General features: G+C 39.0%; 2 protein-coding genes across 2 annotated transcripts; one reads left to right on the top strand and one right to left on the bottom strand.

Annotated features, from left to right (window-relative positions):
• Positions 1–4,255: 4,255 nt before the first annotated feature.
• On the top strand, positions 4,256–13,446 carry sms (spermine synthase). The gene is made up of 11 exons (XM_026328283.2): positions 4,256–4,429; positions 7,914–8,034; positions 9,084–9,171; positions 9,637–9,701; positions 9,819–9,994; positions 10,213–10,367; positions 10,500–10,589; positions 10,870–10,984; positions 11,076–11,155; positions 11,904–12,019; positions 12,379–13,446. The coding sequence occupies exons 1-11, from the start codon at positions 4,384–4,386 to the stop codon at positions 12,407–12,409; spliced, it is 1,083 nt and encodes a 360-aa protein (XP_026184068.1). The 5' UTR covers positions 4,256–4,383; the 3' UTR covers positions 12,410–13,446.
• Positions 13,447–13,545: 99 nt separating this feature from the next.
• LOC113142918 (adhesion G-protein coupled receptor G2) lies at positions 13,546–22,037 on the bottom strand. Its single transcript, XM_026328281.2, has 18 exons — positions 21,742–22,037; positions 21,148–21,166; positions 21,037–21,074; positions 20,823–20,950; positions 20,663–20,729; positions 20,166–20,341; positions 19,876–20,077; positions 19,393–19,549; positions 18,221–18,385; positions 17,885–18,007; positions 17,730–17,775; positions 17,538–17,641; positions 17,282–17,406; positions 16,210–16,581; positions 15,785–16,068; positions 15,133–15,234; positions 14,826–14,954; positions 13,546–14,674 (listed from the first exon to the last, which is right to left on the bottom strand). Exons 1-18 carry the CDS (start codon positions 21,903–21,905, stop codon positions 14,568–14,570), a joined length of 2,508 nt encoding a protein of 835 aa, XP_026184066.1. The 5' UTR covers positions 21,906–22,037; the 3' UTR covers positions 13,546–14,567.
• Between the last annotated feature and the right edge of the window lie 950 nt (positions 22,038–22,987).

The following is a 22,987-nucleotide window of genomic DNA, read 5'->3' as shown; positions in this document are numbered from 1 at the left end:
TGCCAAAAAATACTTGTGTTAGATTATTAAATATTGTCATGTTACGCTTTATTGCTGTTCTATTCATATACAAGGACAGCTTTGTTGTTGTACATAATTGAGGTATTAACTACTACTAGGTTTTAACTATTGTGCTTATAAATTCTTGTATATATCAACCCCTTTGAATGTGTTTTATTTGGCACAATAATGACACTGTCAGCGCTATCATCCACTTTGTGTGTGTGCTGTGCTTCTTTCAGACATTCAGGTGTAATGTTTGTTTGAGCCCATTCCACTCAGGAATAAATATGAGGTGGGAATTAGTCACTTTTATTCGCTTTTTTGATACTTACCATACACAGCAAATAGTACAAATCATTTACCAAGGTTTCATTTTCTGCAGTCACCTCAGTGAGATAAGGTAGTGTTTTGCAGTCTTGACAGAACTACACATCTGCAGACAGAAACAGTTGTAGCAGTGGTTGGTGATCCACCATAAGAATACTGTGTTGTTTACAGTACGTGTTCAACTCCACTAAGTCTTGTGAGTCTAGACTATTCATTTCAAGTAGTAAACATCAGGCTTGAGCTCTTCTTCCTGTGCCCCAGGAAGACAACCAGTTTGAACCCTTTTATGGTCATTGTCACTGTGGTGTTGACTTGATGATATGACATGAATCTTCAAAGGCAAAACTGTCTTTCACGTATTATGGTGCATGATCACTTCATGCACCATACACACCATACACACCTGTCTTCGCAACTGTGTGTTCGCTGCCACAGTTTTGTTTAAATACACTGAAAAACCAGAAACATTTCTGAGAACAAGCCACTCTTCCCTTTCTTGTCATTTGCTTTCATCATCTCCGTGTTATCACAGTAGTTAGGTAAGACTCGCTGGTTAATTTTTTATGCAAGACCCTGGTTAATTTTTTATGCAAGAAAGTTATACAAATTCTGTTATATAACCTGAACAGTAAGATATGATTTCTCCTGCAATTCGACCTCTTTTATTTTGGTTTAAAATTACAGCGTAACATAAAATTTTATTGAAATATTTTGGGAACACAGACATCATCATTATTATTATTATTATACCACTAAAACTGGTTGTGGACACTAAACCTTATGCTGAACATGAAGAATAATCACATATTAACCATAAGGAGGTGGTATAATAAACACAAACACATTTTCTAACTGTAGAGTGCACATTCAAATGTTTTATATCTACATATTCCATCTTTAGGCACTGACCCCACCCATTTCCACTTATAACAAATTTTTGAAAAATGGACAAATTTGCCAAAGCAGCTTTTCTGACCCACAAGGTCTGTGGTTGTTCAACTCAGGGAGACAACCCTGGTGACAAAACACTCTCTGGGACCTTGTTCCATTTATTTTCCATGTTTTTGATTTCGTACTTTGTTTACCAGCCATGTATGTTTAAATATTGACAATACGTTTAAGTAGACCTGCTTTGACTATTTCCCAGCAGAGTGTGCACCAAGAGTATTGCAGTAGCCTAGTTACTTGAATTACTGCTTGGTAGTGTGTTTTTTTGGTTTTACGTTGTTCTCAGTCAATTTTAACGTTCATTTTTAGTCAAATAGAACAAACAGTGGATCTAGAAAGCACAAACACTGCTAGATTCTGAAAGTATTATTATACCGCAAATGCATGGTGTGGTGCCTAGCAGTACTGTCTCACAGCAAGAATCCCAGGGATCAAATCCCATATGGCCTTTCTACGTGGAGTTCTCATGTTCTCCATGTGCCTGTTCAGGTTCTCTCTGGGTGCTCTAGTTTCCAACACAGTCCACACACATGCAGATTGGAGTTAGGCTAATTGGTGCCTGCAGGTGTGAATGTGAGAGGGAGTGTCTGTTTGTCTACACAAATGTTTCATATTTGCATACTTAAATTGCAGTATTGAGCTCAAATTCAAATATTTGCTGAAACATTTTTCTTTTTACCCAGCAGATCCATCCCTGTCTGTCCCATGATCCACCCAGTCCTCTATCAGACGCACAGCCCCATAGGAAAGGAGCTATCCCCTGAAGCTGAAGGGACTGCTCGTTATCCAGCCAAAAACAAACACAAAGCAGTGCTTGCTCTTCCTATGCTTCATGTTATATCCAAATCAACTCTACCTGAGTAACTACTAGAGTGGGTCATGAGAAGGGTTTGAGCCTGGAACCATCTAGGTAAGGAGCAGTAGTGGATACCTCCAGCTCCACCATCCTGTCAGCAATAAATATCCCTTTTCAAATGCCAGTTCTAGGAGTAAACATTATTTGCTTATCTAAAGGTTGAGTCATGGCAACTAGACTTTCAGTTTTAAGGCTGTTTTAAGGCTGTTGCCATGACTCAACCTTTAGATAACTTCCCTGGATGACTGAGAATCTTCACTGACATTATTTTCTTATGCAAAAAAAAGTATGAACGGCATGACGATGGATAAGTGTTCACCTAAATGGAACAATGTAGTTGAAGAAGAAGGAAATTTGTTGTTGAAAGTTTACTTTTAAAGCTAGGTCACTGCCTATTAACACTTAGCTAACCCATGAGGGTGTGTCATGCAGCGTTGCATAATCAGACATGATTGAAACCTCTGATAAGTGCATTCAGATTAGTCTGTGACACATACTGATTTCAAAAGTTACGTTGCTGCTCAAAAAACATTCAGCCGTGTTTACTGTAGGTGGGCGTAGTTAGTTGGCTTCATTTAATCCAGACCTTAGAACTTTTAAAGTCAATCTCTCCTGTGATCTGTGTCATGGTAATTCAAATATATAACAAATATATGCAAGAGTTATCCCTTGTGGGTTTTGTTCTAATAAGTTCACTGGCTGCAAAGGAGAGCAACAGGTGGCAATGACAGTGAGATGAGCACCTTTGCCAACAAAGCTTTCCAGAGCAACATAATAAAATTTTTAGATGATGGTGATTGGTAAAGCAGTTGTACAGAGATAAGATAAAAATTATTACATCCCATGACAAGCTTAAAAGTTAACATTAAATTACATGCTACATTGTGCTGCTTCATGTATGTTATGCCTACAAGTTTGTTGTATTTATAAACCACCTCCATTGTCTAGCTGTGCAGTGTTCTTCATAGCACTGCAGATCAAACTGTGACCAACCCATGGGCGTGCACAGGCAGAATAACAAGCCTGAAAATTGATGTGGTAAAGATGAAAAGATGCACATGAAATAACCACCTCCCTTCACTCGTATTAACACGACTATAATGAGCCAGGTTTCTATGAGGAAATAATATCTGCTGTGATTTCACTTTTTGCAGAAAGACGATTACGCTTACATACTGAAAGTATGTATGTTCTATATTTAGGGTGAAACCCATTAGATGGAATCATGCAATGTATTGTATGTGTATTTTGTATTTTTATATAAACCAGGAGGATGAGTACCAATGCATACATATTTATGTAACAACAATGTTAGGTCCACAGTTGTGCATTGTCACCAGTGGCAGTTATAAGTTGCCACTGGTGACAATGTTTGTATCACATTTGGAAGTTGCTAGACCTGCTATGGCAGTAAGACCCATGTTTAGGAAGAACAGATGAGGTCTTTTGGAAGTTTTTATCTTATTTCTCCATAATTTGTAATGTTGTAATGTGACTTTTTGATGTGGCTGAAGCAATAAAGTTGTGAGATGGGAAGAGGGAATGGTTCAGAAAGCACTTTTTATATATTTTAAGTATGCTGATGTTTGCATATCTGCAGGTTTCTATGTTTGAATTTTTGTTAAAGGTCCAAGTATTGTTTTATTAATTTGTTGTTTTTTATCTGGAAGTTACTGTTAAAAAAATATTTTCCCCTGTAGGCTGTACATAGGCTTACACAATGTTAGACCAGCTATTTACAATCAATTTGAATACAATCAAATTAAATTTGTTTACAAGTGGATTATAAAGGGCTCCAAGGAATTCGTAGCCTAACCTCTTTCATTATTTTGTATTTTTATTCTCTTAAAATTAGACATAAAACGTTGAAGGAAATTAAGGGTCATGTATTTAAAGCACTGGCTGCAAAAATGGGCACAAAGTAATGTGCTAAAATGTTAATGTTAAGCTATGTTGGTCCACTAGCTGAAGCAACACCACTGCAGCATATAAATCATGTTGGTCTGTGCGGGTTTTCTCATGTTGCAAATGTTGTTGTTACCCCGTTGCTGTGGCCAAAAGGAGATTTCTCTCTCGCCTGAGTTTGACCTCTCTGCACAGTCAGCACAGCAGCACAGCAGTAGCCACGCCTGCCGTAGGTCCGCAGTAGGTAGTGGAAGCAGCAGCGGTAGCAGGGCCCTCCCTCTGTCTCTGCAGATAAATATTCGCAGCCTGCCTATTCCAGGCATGGATGACGGTTGCATTCAGACATGGCACTGCGACATTACACTCTCGACTTCAGCCTCTCTACGCCAGGTAAGACGAGCGGTGCCGCTGCATCCATGACACAGTCACTGCACCGGGGGCTGCGTGCTAGCTAGCTGGTTAGCCTGCTAATATTAACCTGCTAGTCTCCCCCTGCCCTTCAAATCAGCGTATTGATTTTGGTGAAGCGTGGCTGGTAGTTGCTTATACTTGAATAGTTTTTGACAAGTTATGATTTGAAGCTGAAAGTTAATGCATGGGAGATATTTCGTCTTAATGTCTTTTCCATGGTCGTGTGTTGTTAAACGTTATACATAAACTTATCGCGGCTCCACCGTTATGGCTAACAATGCGAATAAAGCACGTTCAATCCAGAGCACCGGAAATGGCGTATTTTCGGCCATTTTTGTAGTTTTATGCGTTAAAATGCGAAACGACGGGAAAGATTTCGACGCAGAGACTGGTGTCAATGTAATCGAGCTTTTAAAAAGCATATGGACCAGCATTACCCTACCTGTCTCCAAAAAGTCTTTATAGGAAGTGTTATTTAGTCACAAAATATCTGTATGACAATAAAAAGAGCCAAGTTTAGGTTTTGAATCACGTTTAACAGCCACAATTGTTGGTTTAATGGAATTAGATTAGATAAACTTTATTGGTCTGCAAGGGAAATTCCTTGATCACAGTAGCTCAGTTACATACAGACAATCTTGAAAACTATTAAATAATAAAAATTCAAATAGAATAGAAAAATACGAGCAGAAAATACAGATGACGTAAATATACACTATATAAAAACATAAATAGTCAACACCACAGAAGAGACTGTGGTTGAGAATGGTGAAATCATCTGCTGCAAAGGGGGAGTTATTAAACAGAAGGATGGAGAACGGTATGAATGAAGTCCTGTACCGTTCACTGTGACAGCGGAGCTGGATGAGACTGTTGGAGAATGAGCTCCTCTGACCCTCTGACCTGGTGAAGTGGGTGTGAAGAATTGTCCATGACGGAGAGCAGTTTGTCCAGTGTCCTCCTGTCCCTCAGTGACTCGAACATCTCCATACCTCCTGCCCATCCCTGATACACCCAACCACCGCAGTGTCATTGGAGAACTTTTGCAGGTGGCAGGACCCAGAGCTGTATTGGAAGTCTGAGGTGTATAGGGTGAACAGAAAAGGAGACAGGACAGTCCCCTGTGGTGCCCCCACATTACTGATCACAGTATCAGACAGGGAGCTCCCCAGCTGCACAGACTGGGGCCTGTCAGACAAGTAATCAGCAGTCCAGGAGACAGAGCTGACACCCATCCTGAGCAGCTTCTCACTCATCAGGAAGGGCTGAATGGTGTTAAAGGCACTGGAGAAATCAAAGAACATGATCCTCACAGTGACTTTCCCACAATCCAGTTGAGTGAGCACGCTGCTGCAGGTAGATGACAGCATCATCCACACCAACATGAGGCTGATACGCAAACTGAAGAGGTCTGAAGTCGTTGAGGAGGTGTCCAACAGGAAGGGGTCGTTGGAGTGTTGTGGATTGGCCGTCTGGGGAGGTTTAAGGACTGGAGCGGTGGGGGAAGGGCCAGCACCGGGTCCAGAGCTCAATCTATTGAAGAAAGCGTTCAGCTTGTTAGCTCTGTCTGGGTCGGCTTCCAGCTGTCGGGCTTTGGTGTTAAAGCCAGTGATCTCCTTCATGCCCTTCCACACGTCCCGGGTGTTGTTCTGTTGGAGCTTGTCCTCCAGCTTCCTCCTGTAGGTGTCCTTACACTCCCGCAGCTTCACCTTGAGTAACCACCTTGAGTATCGTCTTCAACCCGTCCTTATCTCCAGATCTGAAGGCCCACTTCTTCTCGTTCAGCAGTTCCTTCAGTTGGCTGGTGATCCAGGGCTTGTTGTTTGGATAACAGCGGACAGTCCTTGTTGGATAGCTGTATCCTCACAGAAGTTGATATAATCCATGATGCAGTCCGTCATATTGTCAATGTCATTCCTATGGGGCTGGCAGGGCACACTCCAGTCTATGGTCTCAAAGCAGTCCTGCAGAGCCTCGCTGGCCTCCTGACTCCACCTCCTCACGTTCCTTGTGGAGACAGGCTGCCTCTTCACTGCAGGGGCATACTCAGGTTTTAACAGCACCAGGTTGTGTCCACCAGGTTGTGTAGAGTCCGATGAAAACCACAGAGGAGAATTCTCTTGGTAAATAATATGGGCGCATTCCCACGGCCAAAAGTTCAATGTCCGGTGTACAGACGCGCTCGTACACAGTGGTATGACCAGGATTGCACCACCTCTCCTTCACAAACACAGCAATCCCGCCGCCCTTCTTCTTACCACTCAGGAGCGTGTCTCTATCCGCCTGTACAGTCTTAAAGCCAGGTATAGACGCACTGTGGTCTGGGAAGTCCGTGTGCAGCCAGGTCTCCGTAAAATACATGATGCTGGTTGCGGCGTACTCCGTCTGGGTCCGAACAAGCGCGCACAGTTTGTCCATCTTATTTCCCAATGACCTCACGTTCCCCATGATGATAGACAGAACCGCGGGTCTGAATTTCCTCCTCCACTTTCTGACTTTGGCCCCAGCACGGCGTGCCCGGCGCCGCCTCCGTAGTTCCATGGGAATCTTGGACCTCGCCCCAAGCAGCACTGGGGGCTTGGAGAGCTTGAACAGCTGCTCCCGTGAGTACAAGAACAAAGAGCCATTCTGCTGAGCGCTACAGCCAAACACAAAAAGGCCCAAAAGAAAGAAAAAGCAGGTAGAAATGCTCACAAACAATGATGATAGGTTTATTGAGCCGAGTTGTTAACGTTAAAATAGAAAAACCTAAAAGAACACACTAAGAAAAAATTAAGTGTTGAAAAACACTGGAGCTACTGGTGACCTGGTGCGACTCTCTCAGGCACGAGAACCTAAGGTTTTGAATGTATTGAATGTATCACTATCCCTATTTGGGTGAAGGTGATTTGGTTGAAGTATGTAAATAGTTGCTTAAAGTGCCTTTGGTGTCTCAAGAGAAAGTCTATTTAACCTAAAGTTACTTTTCTATGCTGTCATATGGGTGTAGTTACATTATTATACAGAGAAGTGGATTTATTCAAATGCTGTTCTTAGTTAGAGCGCTTTCAATTGACATATTTATTTCCATTTTTACTCTCTGCTGATAGATATATACTGAGTAGGTACACCAAGCTCAAACTAATGCAGCCTTGTACAACAGTCCTGCAGTAAATCCTCCCTTCATTAAGGTGATAATGTTCAGTTTTTATTCTAACTGTTCTAAAGAGGTGTTGCTGCAACTGTATAATGATTTTCAAACATGTAGTTTGTGCTGCAGTTGAACTCTATTGTTACACTGACTGGTGTTTGTATTATTTTGTCCACCCCAATAATATCTGTTCAGGCTAAAAAACAAAAAACACCTTCAAAGACGATGCTGCCGTATCTGAATATCTATGTTCCACCACTGATACAGAGGATGTAATACAGGCAGATTGTTTTTACTTTTTCAATTTTTTTTTCGATCCTCATATTTTTTCAGTTGACGCAGCCTCGACTGTTCCTGGCCTGCTCTCTGTGTTTCATGACCAGGAAATGACAGAGACTGTCCATGATACAAATGGACATGGATATCTTGCTACTCTTGTAGGCAAGAATGGCAGGTAAGAATGTTGTTTCTTTTTCCCAACATTTTTTTTTTTTTTTTTTTTTTTTGGATGACTAAAAATTGTCTTTTGTTTAGTCTGTGGTACAGATGCAGGGATTTCGAAAATCTGTGTTGTGTAGCTTTTTCCATGAAATTACTATCACATTTTGCATAAATGTATGTATGCATGCATTTATATTTTCCACCATTTTAGTTTTCTTCAGGTTGGCTGCCTGAAATGTCCTCTGTACTGTTAGATAAGTATCACAGATTTTGACAGATAATGCTTGTGACAAATGAGAACCACATACCTGTGTTTTTAAGTGTAAGGTTGCATAGCATACACACTGAGTCATTCATGGTATGATTTTTTTTTTTTTTTTTAAGGACTAGAGCACCACTACATCTGTTAATGGTAGTATGGCTCTTCCTATACTTGCTAAGCTGTGTTTCAGCTTATGTTCAGTAGCCTACTGATCCACTTGGAAACTTGTGCATCGTCATGAAGTCTCACAACATGGTTTCTTACATGTTCAGAGAGCAATTGTGCAATAGACACAACCCAGGTCAAAAATGAGATACCTCTTATAACCTTATTCATCCATTTAGCCTTCACCAGACTTTGCAGGTGTACACACTTTTATAACATTGTGGTTGTACTCTTGAGCCTGTATTTTGTGTGACTTGTTTAAGATTAAATATCATACAGCAATACACCACTGAACCACTGTATGCGACATTGGTTTAGTGAAGTCAGCCAAGACCGTTTGGCAAATACTGAATGGATTGGTGTCAGTAGAGCAGTCGATCACTGTGAAATTGTGTTACTGTTCAAAGTTCTTTGCAAAGGAAAAAAAACATGTTTGTTTTGTTTGTTGTTTTTTTGTTTGTTTGTTTTAAAGCCAACAGGGCTAACAAATTGCCTCTCTGGGATAATAGTTTCTTTTAAACCCTATGAACAGGGTGTGAGTTTAAGAAAAATTTGTGTTCCCTATTAGGTCACATTTTCTAATCAATGTATTGCTTTGGTGTCCATCTGTTCGTCTTTACCACATCAATTCTCAGGCTTGTTATTCTGCGTGTGCACTCCCATGGGTTGGTCACAATTGATCTGCAGTGTTATGAAGAGGACAACATTGCACAGCTAGACAATGTAGGTGGTTTAAGAAATGTACAAAACTTTTTATCAGTTACCTAAAAGATACAACATACATGAAGCAGCAAAGTGTAGCATTTAATGTTGATAGCTTTTAAGATTGACGGGGGATGTAATAATTTTTATTTAATCCCTTGTAAACTTTACAGTATTTCCTGGAGTCATATAATTCTGTGCCAAACTATTTCAAGGACATGCTGATAGCAAGAAGAGTGTGGAACCTTTCCTTCTTAGACAGCTTTTGGATATGTGACAAACACTAACTTTCCCATTGTCAGCACATTGGATTGTCCTCTAAAAATACAGCTGTGCCTCTAACTGCTATGGAACTTCAAATGCAGTACGACCAGACGAGTGAAATTATATGGGTGCTGCACTGTTTAATGCCTGTCTCTCTAGTTTGCAAAAATTGCTGTGCACTTCATCTTTTCTGGTTTTTCAGACTCAGTTGTTTCTCCACAGCTTTTAAATGCACTGGAAAAGAAGCTGAAGGTTCTCTTAAAAGGCAATATTATAAGGATTAAAAGGTGAGTACCTCATGGTAAAAAGCACTGTTGTTGTGCAACAGTGTTTTTTGGATTTTGTGCAGCTAGTATGTTGCAATAATTCTCATCATTGAATCATCCCGCCACCACTACCCCCAGGCTCCCAGCACTTGTCAGAGGAGCAGAAGTCGACCGATATTGGCCCACAACTGATGGCAGACTGATCGAGTATGACATAGACCAGGTGGTGTACGAAGAAGATTCTGCATACCAAAATATAAAAATATTGCACTCTCACCAGTTTGGAAATATCCTAGTACTCAATGGAGATATTAGTAAGTATATACAACACTGCAGTAGATGTAAATGTTTGTCATTTTAATGTATAAAATACAGTTTGTCTGCACCAGTTGAATCATTTTTTTTCTTTGTGTTAATCTAACATAAAAACCTTTAGATTAACTTGCATTTGTAAGTTTGATGGGCCCTGTTGAATGAATTTCTTAGCTTTACTAAATTGTTTTATTGTGTAAATGATACATCTACTTTGCAGACATGGCAGAGAGTGATTTGGCCTATACCCAGGCCATCATGGGTAGCGGAAAAGAGAATTATGCTGATAAAGAAGTGCTGGTACTAGGGGGAGGGGATGGAGGCATCCTCGCTGAGGTGGTCAAACAAAAGCCAAAGATGATCACCATGGTGGAAATATCCTTCAGTTCTGCTGAACCTTTTTTTTTTTTTTGACTTTTGACTTTAATTTTTATCATTTCCCTTTGTCACCTAATTTTAGACATATATATCTGAATGTGACTGATTATTCCATAACCATACTTGCACATTGACCAGAAGGTCATAGATGGGTGCAAAATACACATGAGAAAAACTTGTGGCAATATGCTTGACAGCCTGACAGGAGACTGTTACCAAGTGAGTACTCACAACATATTGTTACTGGCATTGAATCTTTGCTCTTTGCTGAGCCTGGTCATCCTGAATAACTGGTATCACCAAAATGGCTTTAACTCCGGTATTTACTATCAGGCTGTGAGAGCCGTTAAAGTGACAACTAAATCTTAGTACTATTTGTCCCTATGTTCTATTAGATTAATAGCAAGAAAGGTGGCTGACTCCTCTGTCTGCGTCAGATTACATGAAAGAAACATAACATGAAGGTTTGAGTAGATTCTCCTTGTCTCATGCAATACAGATACTAGTGCAGGACTGCGTCCCAGTGCTGAAGAAGTATGTCCAGGAAGGAAGAACATTTGATTATGTGATTAATGACCTCACTGCAATTCCAATATCCACGGAGCCAGAAGAAGGTTTCTAAGTTATACATGTACAGTACAGTGTGTGACAGTGCTATGCAGCCTTTGTGTGAACACGTCTAACTGGTTTTTTTTTTTTTTTTAGATTCAACATGGGAGTTCCTACGTCTTATCTTAGATCTGTCAATAAAAGTCCTGCATCCTAATGGGAAATACTTTACACAGGTGAGACTTGTCCTTTTAGTAACTGGAGTGTGCTTAATGCAGACTATCAATTTTAGCATTTGTTTAGTGGACACAAACCCAGATGAATAATATGTCAGAGATTGTTAGAGATGTAACTTTTCCCCCACATCCATTAAATATGGTCCAATCTGTCCTTGCTAGAGCCAGACCGATATATATTTTTGCCGATTTTTATCGGCCAATATGAGCCTATATATCAAATATGCTGCCGATATTAACATTTTTGAATGTGCGTTTATGTAGATATATTCTATTTATGTTTACTGTATTCTCTATACAGTACCAGTCAAAAGTTTGGACACATGAGTTGAAATGCCACTGTCTGCTAAGTGTGTCCAAACTTTTGACTGGTACTGTACTATAATATACATAAATAATTGGCCGATATGTCTATTGGAGTTTTTTTTTTTTTTTTTTACTTCATAATATTGCTATCTGCCCCAAAAAACCCATATCGGTCGGGCTCTAGTCCTTGGCAGCTTCTGGAGTTTCTGATTCCTGTGTTTGAGGATGAGAGAAAACTAAGCCAAAAACATCAAAGTATTATGCTTAGTAAAAATGTGGTTTTGAGTTGTCAAACAAGATGAGATGTTTTATGGTATGGGAAATCAGCAAGGGTAAATGTCACATTACAGCACACCGCATCCATAAAATCATTAGCTATTGTGTTTGTGTCTAATGACTTTTTTTTTTTTTTTTTTTTTTTTTTTCTTAAACTGACCATTAGGGTAACAGCGTGAATCTGACAGAGGCGCTGAGTCTGTATGAAGAACAGCTAGGAAAGCTGTCATGTCCCGTGGACTTTTCCAAAGAGGTGGTGTGTGTGCCCTCCTACTTGGAGCTGTATCCTTCTATCATTTCTAATGTTGCTCTCTTATTAAAGGCAGGTCAAAACAACATATCGGTGACTGAATTTTATAAAAGGTTTTTAATGTTTACTTTTTTGGTGTGCCTTAATTTGTAAACACTAATAACTATGTATTCTTCAGGTCAGTTACTGTTAACAGTTAACCGCGGTGTTTACACAGTATTATGATAACCAGTAGAAATGATAGACAAAAGTTAACCGGAGTAATCCACAAGGAATTCTTTTTTTTTTTTTTTTTTTTTTTTTTCATGCCTGAATTGGGACAAAGTAATGCTGCACAGTTTTTGCCTGCTGTCATATTTTTTGTGTACATCCCTTAATTATGCTGTGTCAGATGGGTTTTCTACACCATTTGGAAGAAATGAAGACCTCCAGCTCTCACCGCTTGAATCCTCAGAAGCTGGAATGTGAATTCTCTCATTTCTGCTGTAGCCTTAAAGATGTGTTCAGACTGAATGTGACATGAAAATTAGAGGTAAAGCAAAGCTCCTGTAATGTTCCTGCAACATAACATTAGTCTGATTAGTAGTCTGACTACTTCATACTTTGTCGTGTGTGTATATGGAGTACGCCTATCTGTAAGCATCATTATTAGGAAGCTACCCTGAAGCTAACATCTTTGTTGTAATTGGCTGTTTTTGGGTAGTCAGGTTTGTGTGAATAAATCGAGATGAAATTTCACTTTGTATTTGGTCTGAACATATTTTAAGGACAGTTTTATTATCCCTATCATTCAGTCCTGTTCTACTCTAATCACCCTTCTCTTTGTTCCTAGTTGCGTTGTGTTTTACCATTGTTTGCTACAGCCTAGTTGTATTTTGTTTAGCTGATTGAGAATGTCCATTTGTACGTGCTCTGAAAAAGCTGTTAGGTGTTAAAACACTGATCTGAGATGATGTGAGAGGTGTGTTTTCTTTAGGTTTTTTTTTTCCTCGAGTTACAAGCTGAAATCTGTAGGCTCAGCCCAGCTGAACTGAGTCACTTTTAAACTATTTTTGTTACTGACACTGAAATGTGATATTCTTTCATGTTGTGTGAGGCGATGATGATCATGCCCTAAGAGACTTGAGCATTGAAGGCCAAATGTGTTTTAAAAGGGAAACTGTTCCACCACTTTAATAGCACCTATTTGCTTATGCTGTTTTTATGTCCTGTTTTATAAGCATCTTGGTTTCTCCAGATGTTTTTTTTTTTTTTTTTTTTTTTCTAAGATTGAATTAGGGCATGTAAAGGACAGTGAATGTAGCTTGCATATACAGTTCACAGCATGTTTACATGTGATTAGCAGTGTGGGACTCAGTAACTTTTATTTATTCAATATAATTTCACCAAATGCTGTTCTGTCCCACTTGCAACAATATTTGTGACCATCAATAATTAAAGTTTTTTTTTGGTGAAAATATGTTTGGTTTTTTTTTCCCTCAATAGGAATTGATGAACAATCCTAAAATGCATGTCAGTGCATGAGCAGGAAAACACAATGCAATACAATACAGTATAGAATAATACAGCATCTTTTAAAACCAGGAAAATCTGTGAAGTAGTAACATAGAAACAGAAACTATTATTTTTCATTGACATTTTTCAAAAATTCACCAAAAAGTAAAGGTCCTGCCTTTTTTTTTTTAATAAGTTAGTAAACAGTTTGTGTATTTCTCTGGAAAATAATCTGATGATAATTTGACTTTGGGTAAGAGTTGCTAATACTTCATTTGGCACTATGGTCTTTTTTTTTTTTTTGCATTACAGTCTACAGTTAGCAAATGACTAAAACTAAATGACAGCTGTGTTCAGTGCTGCTGTTCGTCTTTTGTGAATACAGAATATAAATATGTCACTTCAGGTTTTAACACTTATTTCTAAAGTAGTGCCATTGTAACATGTTTAAATAACTATTTTTTGACCATCACTGTATGCAATTTAAAGGAGTATCACTCCAAGTGGTGGAGATCCTTTATCTGAGTAAAAGTACCAATATCATCATGTAAAAGTATTCCGTTACAAGTAAATATTCTGCTTACGTAATCTCATCAAAGTACTGTCAGTTAATGTCCCAGTGAATAATACTTAGAATTACAATAAATTATATTCTTCACTTATACTGATTCATTAGTGTTATATCTCCATGAAACATAAAAATCTCAACTATACAGTGATTTTTTTTCTTTTTTTTTTTAAATTAGATGCCACTACCAAAATGTCTCAAAATCCCTGTGAAATAAATGTAAAGTACAATATATTCCTCTGAAATGTAGTGGGGTATAAATACAAAGTAGCAGAATATTAAAATATACTAAATACAAATATCTCAAAAGTACAGTACTTAGTGCTTAAATGTACTTAGTTACAATCCACCAGCAGTGACTATATTTAATGGTTGTTGAGGTTATTGTGCAAATACAATCAGTATAAAAAGCTAAGAAATTAGATGCCATAATGATGTATAATATAAGCTTTCCAGTCCTATCATACTGAAAAAATTTTTTTCATTTACATTATATACAAGTTTTTGCCCTTTTTGGGTCAGGAGGGTGCTTGTTGGTTTCTGGACTGGCTGTTGAGCTCATTCAAAATCACGTCTGTGTGGCCATCTTCATCAGCTGTGATTACTCTTTCTCCAAGTGGGTTACCTGTAGCATGGCACTACTGTTGTTATTTTAGTTTCAACATTTACAAAAGTCAGGTTAAATTGACCTGAAATATTTTTTACCTTTATGTAAATCTGATGCACATATGTATGGCAGGCAAAGTGTTATGACCCAGGAGGTAAAAATCACTTACCAGTGCCATTAGCCGGTGCTGAAGAATCACTGGCGAGGAAAGCAGTGGAGCTCGATGAGCTGCCGAACTGTGAGGGATGAGATGTTGATAATTTCTTCACAGTCTTCTGTGTGGCAGTGCGACTCCATTCTGTGAACAGAAATCCCACATTGTAAAAGGGACATGCATCAATCTCCTCATGCGGTCTTTGTTGTGGTGATTAATTCATGCATCTATTGAAACTTTTATTTTGAAAGAACAAAGGAAAACAAATATCGGGGCAAAAGCATGAAGATTTCAAGCACATGCGTAAAAGAGCAAATCTCACGTGAGTTCTCTGCTAGTCTCATTCTGCCGCAGCACAGGTAGACCCTCCACTGCCTACGCACGTTTTCCTTCACAAGGCAGTGGAATAAAAAGATAAAGAAACCTACAAAACAGAATCAGAAATGTGTTGTGATGAGACACCAAGCTTTTTACAATGTGGAGTAAAGTGTCACCAGGTTGGATATACAGATTCAGGACTATGACAAAAGCCTCATTAAATTATTACAGCTATTTTACCAGCTCTCTATCATCTCCCTGTGTAAAGAGGTTTGTCTGAATTTGTTGGATTAAATGATTTTATAGTGCACCTTCGTTTAGGTGTCTGGTCTCTAAATTTTTATTGAAATCTGTCTTTCACTTAGACTGGTAAAAGCTCCCCCACTCCTCCTACTCATAGGTAAGTCCCTAAAAAAACAGTTTGGGTCTCAGTGCAGTTGATTAGTTTGTATTGGTGTATTGTTTGTGTTTGTTAGCGTTCATTTTGCCTTTAGTCATATATTTCTGTTCGTTTTGTATTTCTTTTCCATCAGTTTGTGGCCATGTTGAGTCTTTGTACCAATCGCTGTGGAGTCCTCATGAATACAAAAAACGATCTTACTCAGATTTCAGTGGAACTGTTACATGAATACTCAGTGCCAAAGGAGCCGGCTCACCTTGTAAGGAGTTAAAGATGGAAAAGAGGTACATGAATGGCAGGTTAAGGCGTCCCCAGGCAAAAAAAGCAAAGCCCCATGTGAGGCCTAGGAGAACGGTTATGCCTGCCACACTGCGCACATCCTGCAGTATTGTGCGGGACTGCAAATTTTGACGGTTCTGCCTTTTTATCCGACACACCTGGACCAGCACCACAATGAACATGATCAAGTTGAAGAGAAAAATGACACAGAAATATGCCGCCACTGCCACATAAAAGACTAGGTCATTTGTCAACCAGCAACTGTCAAAAGAAATGGGAGAGGTTAGAGGGTTAGTTTTTTGTTTTGCATTGGTTTTATTTCTTCTATAATTTCTTTGCAATATCTTCAGTTTGTGTAGAATATTGTGCATGTAACTGCAGAAAAGGTGACAGAACACTCACAATGTGTCACTAGTGCCATCTGTAAACTTTCCATAGGAGACAGGACCGTAGTTTTCCTTTTTAATTGCAATGACAATGATGACCACAATCATTGGGATGCCCCAGCCAACCAGTGAGAACTTCAGTATGTATCGTGGCACGTAGCTGTTGAAGACTTTCACAAGGGCCAGATACATGTGGACAGCACCAAGTCCCATCCAGGTGAAGGCAACCAGCAGGAAATAGTGAAGGAACCAGGCGGTGGAGATACAGAGGCCTAAGGTGTCTGTGTAAAGTGCCAGCCATGAATCCACCAGGAAGACCAGGTTCAGCAACAGCAGAGCAAAGCACAGGTGGATCAGGATTTTTGATGGAATGTCCCTACGCAATTTCCTGCAAGGTTCAAAAGGTTTAGACAACATGATGAATTAATGATTAATGATGAATGCATTTACTCTAAAAATTGCTGTAAAAAATAAAGAGCTTTTTCTAGTGTGTGAATTTTGTACATTTGTTTTCAAATTCTTATACATTTTCTAATTTGTTTGGGGTTCAAGGTAATCTAGAAAGCAGCTTTCACCTTTTTAAAGATGTTATACTGGTAAACTGAATATAATATTACTGGAACGAATGCATTAAACTAACTCCTTTTGTCCTCTCCATGGGAAGCCTGACTTTGATGGATGGAAAGGGTCAGTCAGATAAAGTTTTCACGAGAAAACTGATATACTTGTCAGTTAGTACAGAGTCATCGTGACAACGCTTAAAATACGGCAAGTAGGCCTCCAGGAGCTGATAATGCGAGAGAAGCATGAGAAGACATTGCAAGTACAGTTCATTCAACCCTTCCCATCTCCTAATGTCGGAACTGCTGTCCAATGTTGGAAGCAATTCAATGATTTGAAGCAAAGAGAAAATGAAAAAGCAGTTTCAAATTGGCGTCAGGTGCTGCCCACAAATCCAGACCCCCTCATCTCCTCAGAGGATGCAGCTGCCTCCTCTGTCTCTGATGAGCAATGTGGGATTTCGGTTGTGTATGGATCTGTGTGTGTGTTGAATGTGTGTAAATTATTGCATGGCTCTAAATACTCACTCAAATAACAAGTAAGTGAGAAGGGTGAAGGACAGGAAGATGGAAGAGATTCCACAACCAATATATGAGATAAAGGTAAGGATGGTGGCCTGTTCACGACTGGTCAAATGCTCTTTGGAAAAATCCTGAGGGACAAAGACAAAAAAATGTTTTTGCAGAGTGGAATGGTGTTTAGAGTTAGAACTGGAAATATTATCTGATCAATTATCATGCACATGAATAGATGCATGAAAAAACTGCATGATAATTTTCCTACCAGCAGGATAGCAAAACTGGTTAAATGATTGCAGCCACAGATTGTCTCATTGTCTGTGCTGCTTTTAACAACACAGCCATCTCTATTCCATCCACCTGATTGGTCTGCCAGTAGAAAACACAGATGAGCCACAGTTTCTGTATATTTGTATATATCAAACATAAATCTGATAGATATTGTCAAAAAACTTACTGTTTACTGCAAAGTCCCAGAAAGCACAAGCAGCTTGATAATTAGCCTATATTTTGAGAAAAGGCCAAAGAGCTTTTATCAGTTACTCTTTAATTGGACATCATGGTGCTGTATTTTTCTCTGCTGAGAATCTGACTTTTTGAAAACTAACTCACAGGGATGGGATACGTGTTCCTCAGGTTAATCACAACTTTGTCCGTTAGGTTTTTGATTGTCAGGTTGGCCACACTTGCACTGATGATCCCACTGTTTAGTTTACTGCGTCCCAAAGAATTGTCCTGCATGGCAATTTAGAGACAACACACGAATCACAAGTTGTCAGTTTGTAAAGACAATCTAGCCCATCTGTTCCCTTTAACACACTAAATTAAAAACAAAAACAGATTAGCACATTTCTGTATGCTGATCGAAAGCAAAGAGTTTCAGAGATCTGTTTTTCATTAGCAAATGCATTTTCTTCTCTGAAAGGGGCCTTAGTTGAATATATGGACCTGGAACACTGTGCTCTTCTGGTAGAAATTGAACTGGACCCTGGAGGCCAGCTTCTGTTCCTCAGGGTTTAGGCCATGGGTGAGAGATTGAGGCAGCTGGATGGAGCCCTGAGGGATGGAGGAGCCTGTTTTCACACTCCTTCTCAGCCTGGCATCCCCACTGACCTGCAACACACATGGGACATGGACAGAGAGACCCAGGCTCAGCAACTAGATTTTATAATCATACACCATTTTGGATTTGAGGCAGCTAACATCAGTCCATCTGAGGTGCAGCATCTGAGCTGCAATAGCTCGACTCATTTATTCTTCCAAAGAGTGTAACATACAAAAAATAAAAAAAACGTGTAAGCCAGGGAAGTACCCACAGAAGTCATATTAAAATTCATGTCAGTGGGATAAAGCAAGTAGGTTGACAGCCATAAATTCTGACCTACTTCACCCCACTGAATTCTTTCATGCAGAAACAGATTATACTCTGTGTATTTATACAGGTTATGCTGGTGAACAATTTCTAATCATTAACAGACACATGCACAGCTGTTGATTTTAACTGTCGTAATAAGGAAAGCACACGTGGAACAAGTAACAATAACAAGGACCTTGTTCCACAGAAATGTCTCTATAAACCCTGTCAGCAAAATACTTTGTTTTCACACGGCAATGCTCCTGCTGCGAGAGCGTGTGTTTGCTGTGACGATGGTTTTAAAATTCGTAGCTATGCCATTTGCAGAAAATGCTTGAATAGTTTATTAAAAGTTGGCATAGTATTTTTACAGTCTAATGTGTTTGATAATGTAGCATATACATTATGTATCAAAGGTGTAATGAATACTCAGCCTTGTACATCTGAAAATACTGTTATAAATAAAAATCCTGTATTCAAAACCTACTTAAGTCAAAGTAAATGCCTAAATGTACAAGTATCAAATGTATAAGTACTGCAGAAGAATGTCCCCTGTGACTGATGTATTATTATAACCTAAAAATTACATTATTAGGTTTTGGTGTTTTCTCATCAGAAAGACTTATAATTACATGTATTATACGACCATATTGTATTGAAATGCAAATACACATCAAAGTCACTTCTGAATTGCATTACAAATAGTGTATGACCTATATAATGTTTCATATAGAGCTAAAATAGAACTAGAACGTTCATACCGTACCTGTACACTATTGGGGTCTGAGATGGAAAAAACTGTTTTCTGAAAGTTGCTGCCATCTACTGGTTTTACAGACAATGCCATGGCTGGGGCCAAGAGGTTCTCAGCGTTTTTGTTAAGGACCAGCTTCAGCCCCACTGTGTCAACAATCCTTATAATCCTGGTGGGATAAAAATGAATTTGTATATTGTATTTGTATAATTGTGAATAAAATAAAAGGCATCTCCAAAACAGACAAATGGGAGACCACACGTCTAACTTCATATACATGTAGTAGTTTTGTGTGGACAATCTAATCATGCTCAGCTATTGTGTGTTCCCTGGCTGGGCTTTCTGCAACAAAACTGTGAAAATAAAAAATAAATAAATAAATAGATATTTGTGTGTGTGTGTGTGTGTGTGTGTGTGTGTGTGTGTGTGTGTGTGCGTGTGCGTGTGTGTGTGTGTGTGTGTAAACAAAGAATGACATATAAAAGTATCTGTAACCTTTTGGAGGAGCTGGCCAGCGTTTCATTAGAAGCACCTAGCAGATTGCTGACAATGTGAGTAGAGATGTTTCCCAGCACCACACTGACAGTCGGGCCCGACAGAAGACTCTCCAGCTGGGACACCAGCTGATCGACCTGGCTGGAGTTCAGTTTGGACACGTTTCTGGTCAGCTCAAGCAGCCCATAAGCTTGGCTTTCAGCTGCAGTCAGTTAAAGTTAAAGGAGATACTGTGATGATTATATAGCGACGTAAATGTTGTCGTATGCCAAAGTGAAGTGATAACAAACCTGACGCAGAAGCAGATTGATTTGTGGTGGCTGTAACTGTTGTGTTTAGTGGAGATGTTTCATTAGCAGGCGTGGTGGTGGTGGTGTTCGGTTGTATGGTTGTCACATTTGGGCTGGGTGTTGTAGTTGGTGGCAGTACACACACGTCCTGCACAAACATGTTTTCTCCACTTTGGCTATTAAGAAAAAAGTACAAAATAAGATTGATAGATTGTATTGTATCAAATTTCTCATCACCCTTATATTTTGACTTAGTAGAATATAGCTTTGAATGAAAGGGCAGACTTCAGATCATAGAGATTTAGTCAAGGTAGTGCAGAAAGTAGGTGGTTACAAGATCATACAAACCAGGTGAGGTTGTTGAAGCGGGAGATGAAATTTTGTATGTCTGTACAAAACTTAACAGGGCTGTACTTTATCCCCTACAAACTGGGAAATAAGTGAATTGCTGAAATGTAAATATAAATCTAATATAATATAAATACCAAACAGCTTACCATGGTGTGCCTGTAGGACCTTTATAAGCACAGCTGTCCTCTATATTACACACATTTTGTTGCTGATCTGTACAGTGACACAAAGGGTTACCTGCATTATTGGAACTTATTAGGTACAGTACTGTCCATCACTATGTATTTCAGAGTTTTTAGCACTCACCTAGTCTAGCAGTTTTTCCCACCACTTTAATGTAAGGGGAAGAATTACTGGATGCACAGAGAGTACGGAGGATGCAACATGCAGGTACTCTCTGATTCAGCTTCAGCGTCATAGAACATTCAGTATTCCTGAATAAAAGTGGTCAGTATTGAAAACAATATGATTGTTTACAATCATTTTACTCATTTGAAAATAGTTTGTTATTTCTACTTACTTTATTGAAGTGCTTCTGGGACAAGAGATTGTAAGTTCCTGTGAAAACATAACATAGTTTTGGTTTGCAAGTCACATGCTGTACTATAATCACATTTAAATGTTAACTTACTTGAAATAGGTTGATCCCTCTGAAAAATAAATTGAGACAACGTCAATGACTAATGTTCACTTCATTTGAAGCTAATCTAGAGTATTTAACTTGCATAAGCAATTAAATTTGCTTTTGCTTGATTTAGTCTTACTTGGTGTGATATGACCAGTAGGTTATGGTGGCCAATGTTGGAAAGCATAAGCCAGAAATACCTTTATAACATAATTTACCTAGTTGTTTCAAGATATTTTGTATCACTCTGCAGTTTAGCATTTCACAGACACACATTTGAATGGTTTTATGATAAAAGTAAATCAGGAGTTGTTTCTCTATAGCAGGGGTCACCAAACCTGGTCCTTAAGGCCTGCTGTCCTGCTTGTTTTCTAGATATCCCTGCTCTACACACTGCTGATTACCTGATCAGGTGTGTTCAGCCAATCAGAAACTGGAAGGGCAGAGATAATTGGAAAACCAGCAGGACAGTGGGCCTTGAGGACCAGGGTTGGTGAGCCCTGGTCTAGAGGGTCATGAGAAATGAAGGTGTGCCCCCAATTTAGAAATTCAACATTTCATTAATTTATTTAGTTTCATAAAAAGCCAGTGTGGTGATACCTGGTTTGTGCCACATTGTCTCTAACTGCACGAGCTGCTCGGTTGTTGTTTCCCTGATTTGGTTTCTTTGATGCACCTGAAGATGTTAAGCTGTCGCTTTGCCCTGAAGTTGTTGTGGTTGACTGATCTCTTGTTGTTGTAGTTGTGTTGTTGCTTGTTAACATTGTTTCTGTAGTAGCAGTAGTAGTAGTAGTAGTAGGAGTAGTAGTAGTAGCAGCAGTAGCAGTAGCAGCAGTAGTAGTAGTAGTAGTAGGAGTAGTAGTAGTAGCAGCAGTAGTAGTAGTAGTAGTAGGAGTAGTAGTAGTAGTAGCTGCAGCAGTAGTAGTAGTAGTAGTAGTAGTAGTAGTAGCAGTAGTAGGAGTAGGAGTAGTAGTAGCAGCAGTAATAGTAGTAGCAGCAGCAGTAGTAGTAGTAGTAGTAGGAGTAGTAGTAGTAGTAGTAGTAATAGTAGTAGTGTCATTTTGAAATGCTGTTGTTGCTTCTGTATTATTCGAAGTACTTGGAGATGTATTTTGTGGAGAGACAGGTGTGGTGGTTGTTGTTTGACTGTCTGAAGATAGGCAGCGTTCCAGATCCGTTTCTAAAACTTCCGTAAGCTGAGTAAAGAACATAATACTGATTACATTTAATCACAAGATAAAAACATCCAGTATCTTGACAAGCAACTTGTCTATAACCAGTTTTCTTACATACCGCGACCATAATTTCTGTTTCGTTTATTTTCTGTCCAGTAACCTCCACAGTGACATTAAGAAGGTATTGTACTGCCATAAAAGGAAAGAACAAACATGTTTGAATAGACATATTTAGAAAAAAATGTCAAAAGTTTCTAAGCCAAAGCTGATGTGACCCAGATGACATTGTACTATCCATAACTCATAAACTAATCTTAGGGGACATTTCAGATTTTCTTCAGACAAATGAGATCTAACCTGTTGATAACTTTCATTTCTGGCTTGATGTTTGTGTCCGTGCACTTACATGTCTTATAATACTTAAGGTCAGTGTCAGGGAAGAGCTTAACGCTTCTCTGGTTTTACATCTTAAAATGAGAGCCCAAGGCTCTAGGAAACAGATTGAACACTTTATTTAAATGGTGAGCCTCACATAAGTACTGTGTTATAAGGTTCTTTATTAACATGATAAATACTCACACTTATACAACAGACTGTCACATATAAGTACATCTCTGTACTGTTAAGGCTAGACTTAAAACCTTGCTCTTTAACAAAGCGTATAGTTAGGG

The sequence above is a fragment of the Mastacembelus armatus genome, chromosome 14 (genome assembly GCF_900324485.2).
Source record: "Mastacembelus armatus chromosome 14, fMasArm1.2, whole genome shotgun sequence".
NCBI lineage: Eukaryota > Metazoa > Chordata > Actinopteri > Synbranchiformes > Mastacembelidae > Mastacembelus > Mastacembelus armatus.
This window is presented reverse-complemented; position numbering and strand designations above follow the sequence as displayed.

What these genes read in the sequence shown, in the direction of transcription:
- LOC113142918 (XM_026328281.2), bottom strand. Translation starts at nt 21,905, where the DNA reads ATGTTAACAAGCAACAACACAACTACAACAACAAGAGATCAGTCAACC. An exon ending in GGAACACGTATCCCATCCCT is followed by an intron (nt 17,776 to 17,884) that starts GTGAGTTAGTTT and finishes CTCAAAATATAG; the next exon opens with GCTAATTATCAAGCTGCTTG. An exon ending in GAGACTAGCAGAGAACTCAC is followed by an intron (nt 14,955 to 15,132) that starts GTGAGATTTGCT and finishes TTCTGTTCACAG; the next exon opens with AATGGAGTCGCACTGCCACA.
- sms (XM_026328283.2), top strand. Translation starts at nt 4,384, where the DNA reads ATGGCACTGCGACATTACACTCTCGACTTCAGCCTCTCTACGCCAG. An exon ending in CTTGTAGGCAAGAATGGCAG is followed by an intron (nt 8,035 to 9,083) that starts GTAAGAATGTTG and finishes ATCAATTCTCAG; the next exon opens with GCTTGTTATTCTGCGTGTGC. An exon ending in ATCCACGGAGCCAGAAGAAG is followed by an intron (nt 10,985 to 11,075) that starts GTTTCTAAGTTA and finishes TTTTTTTTTTAG; the next exon opens with ATTCAACATGGGAGTTCCTA.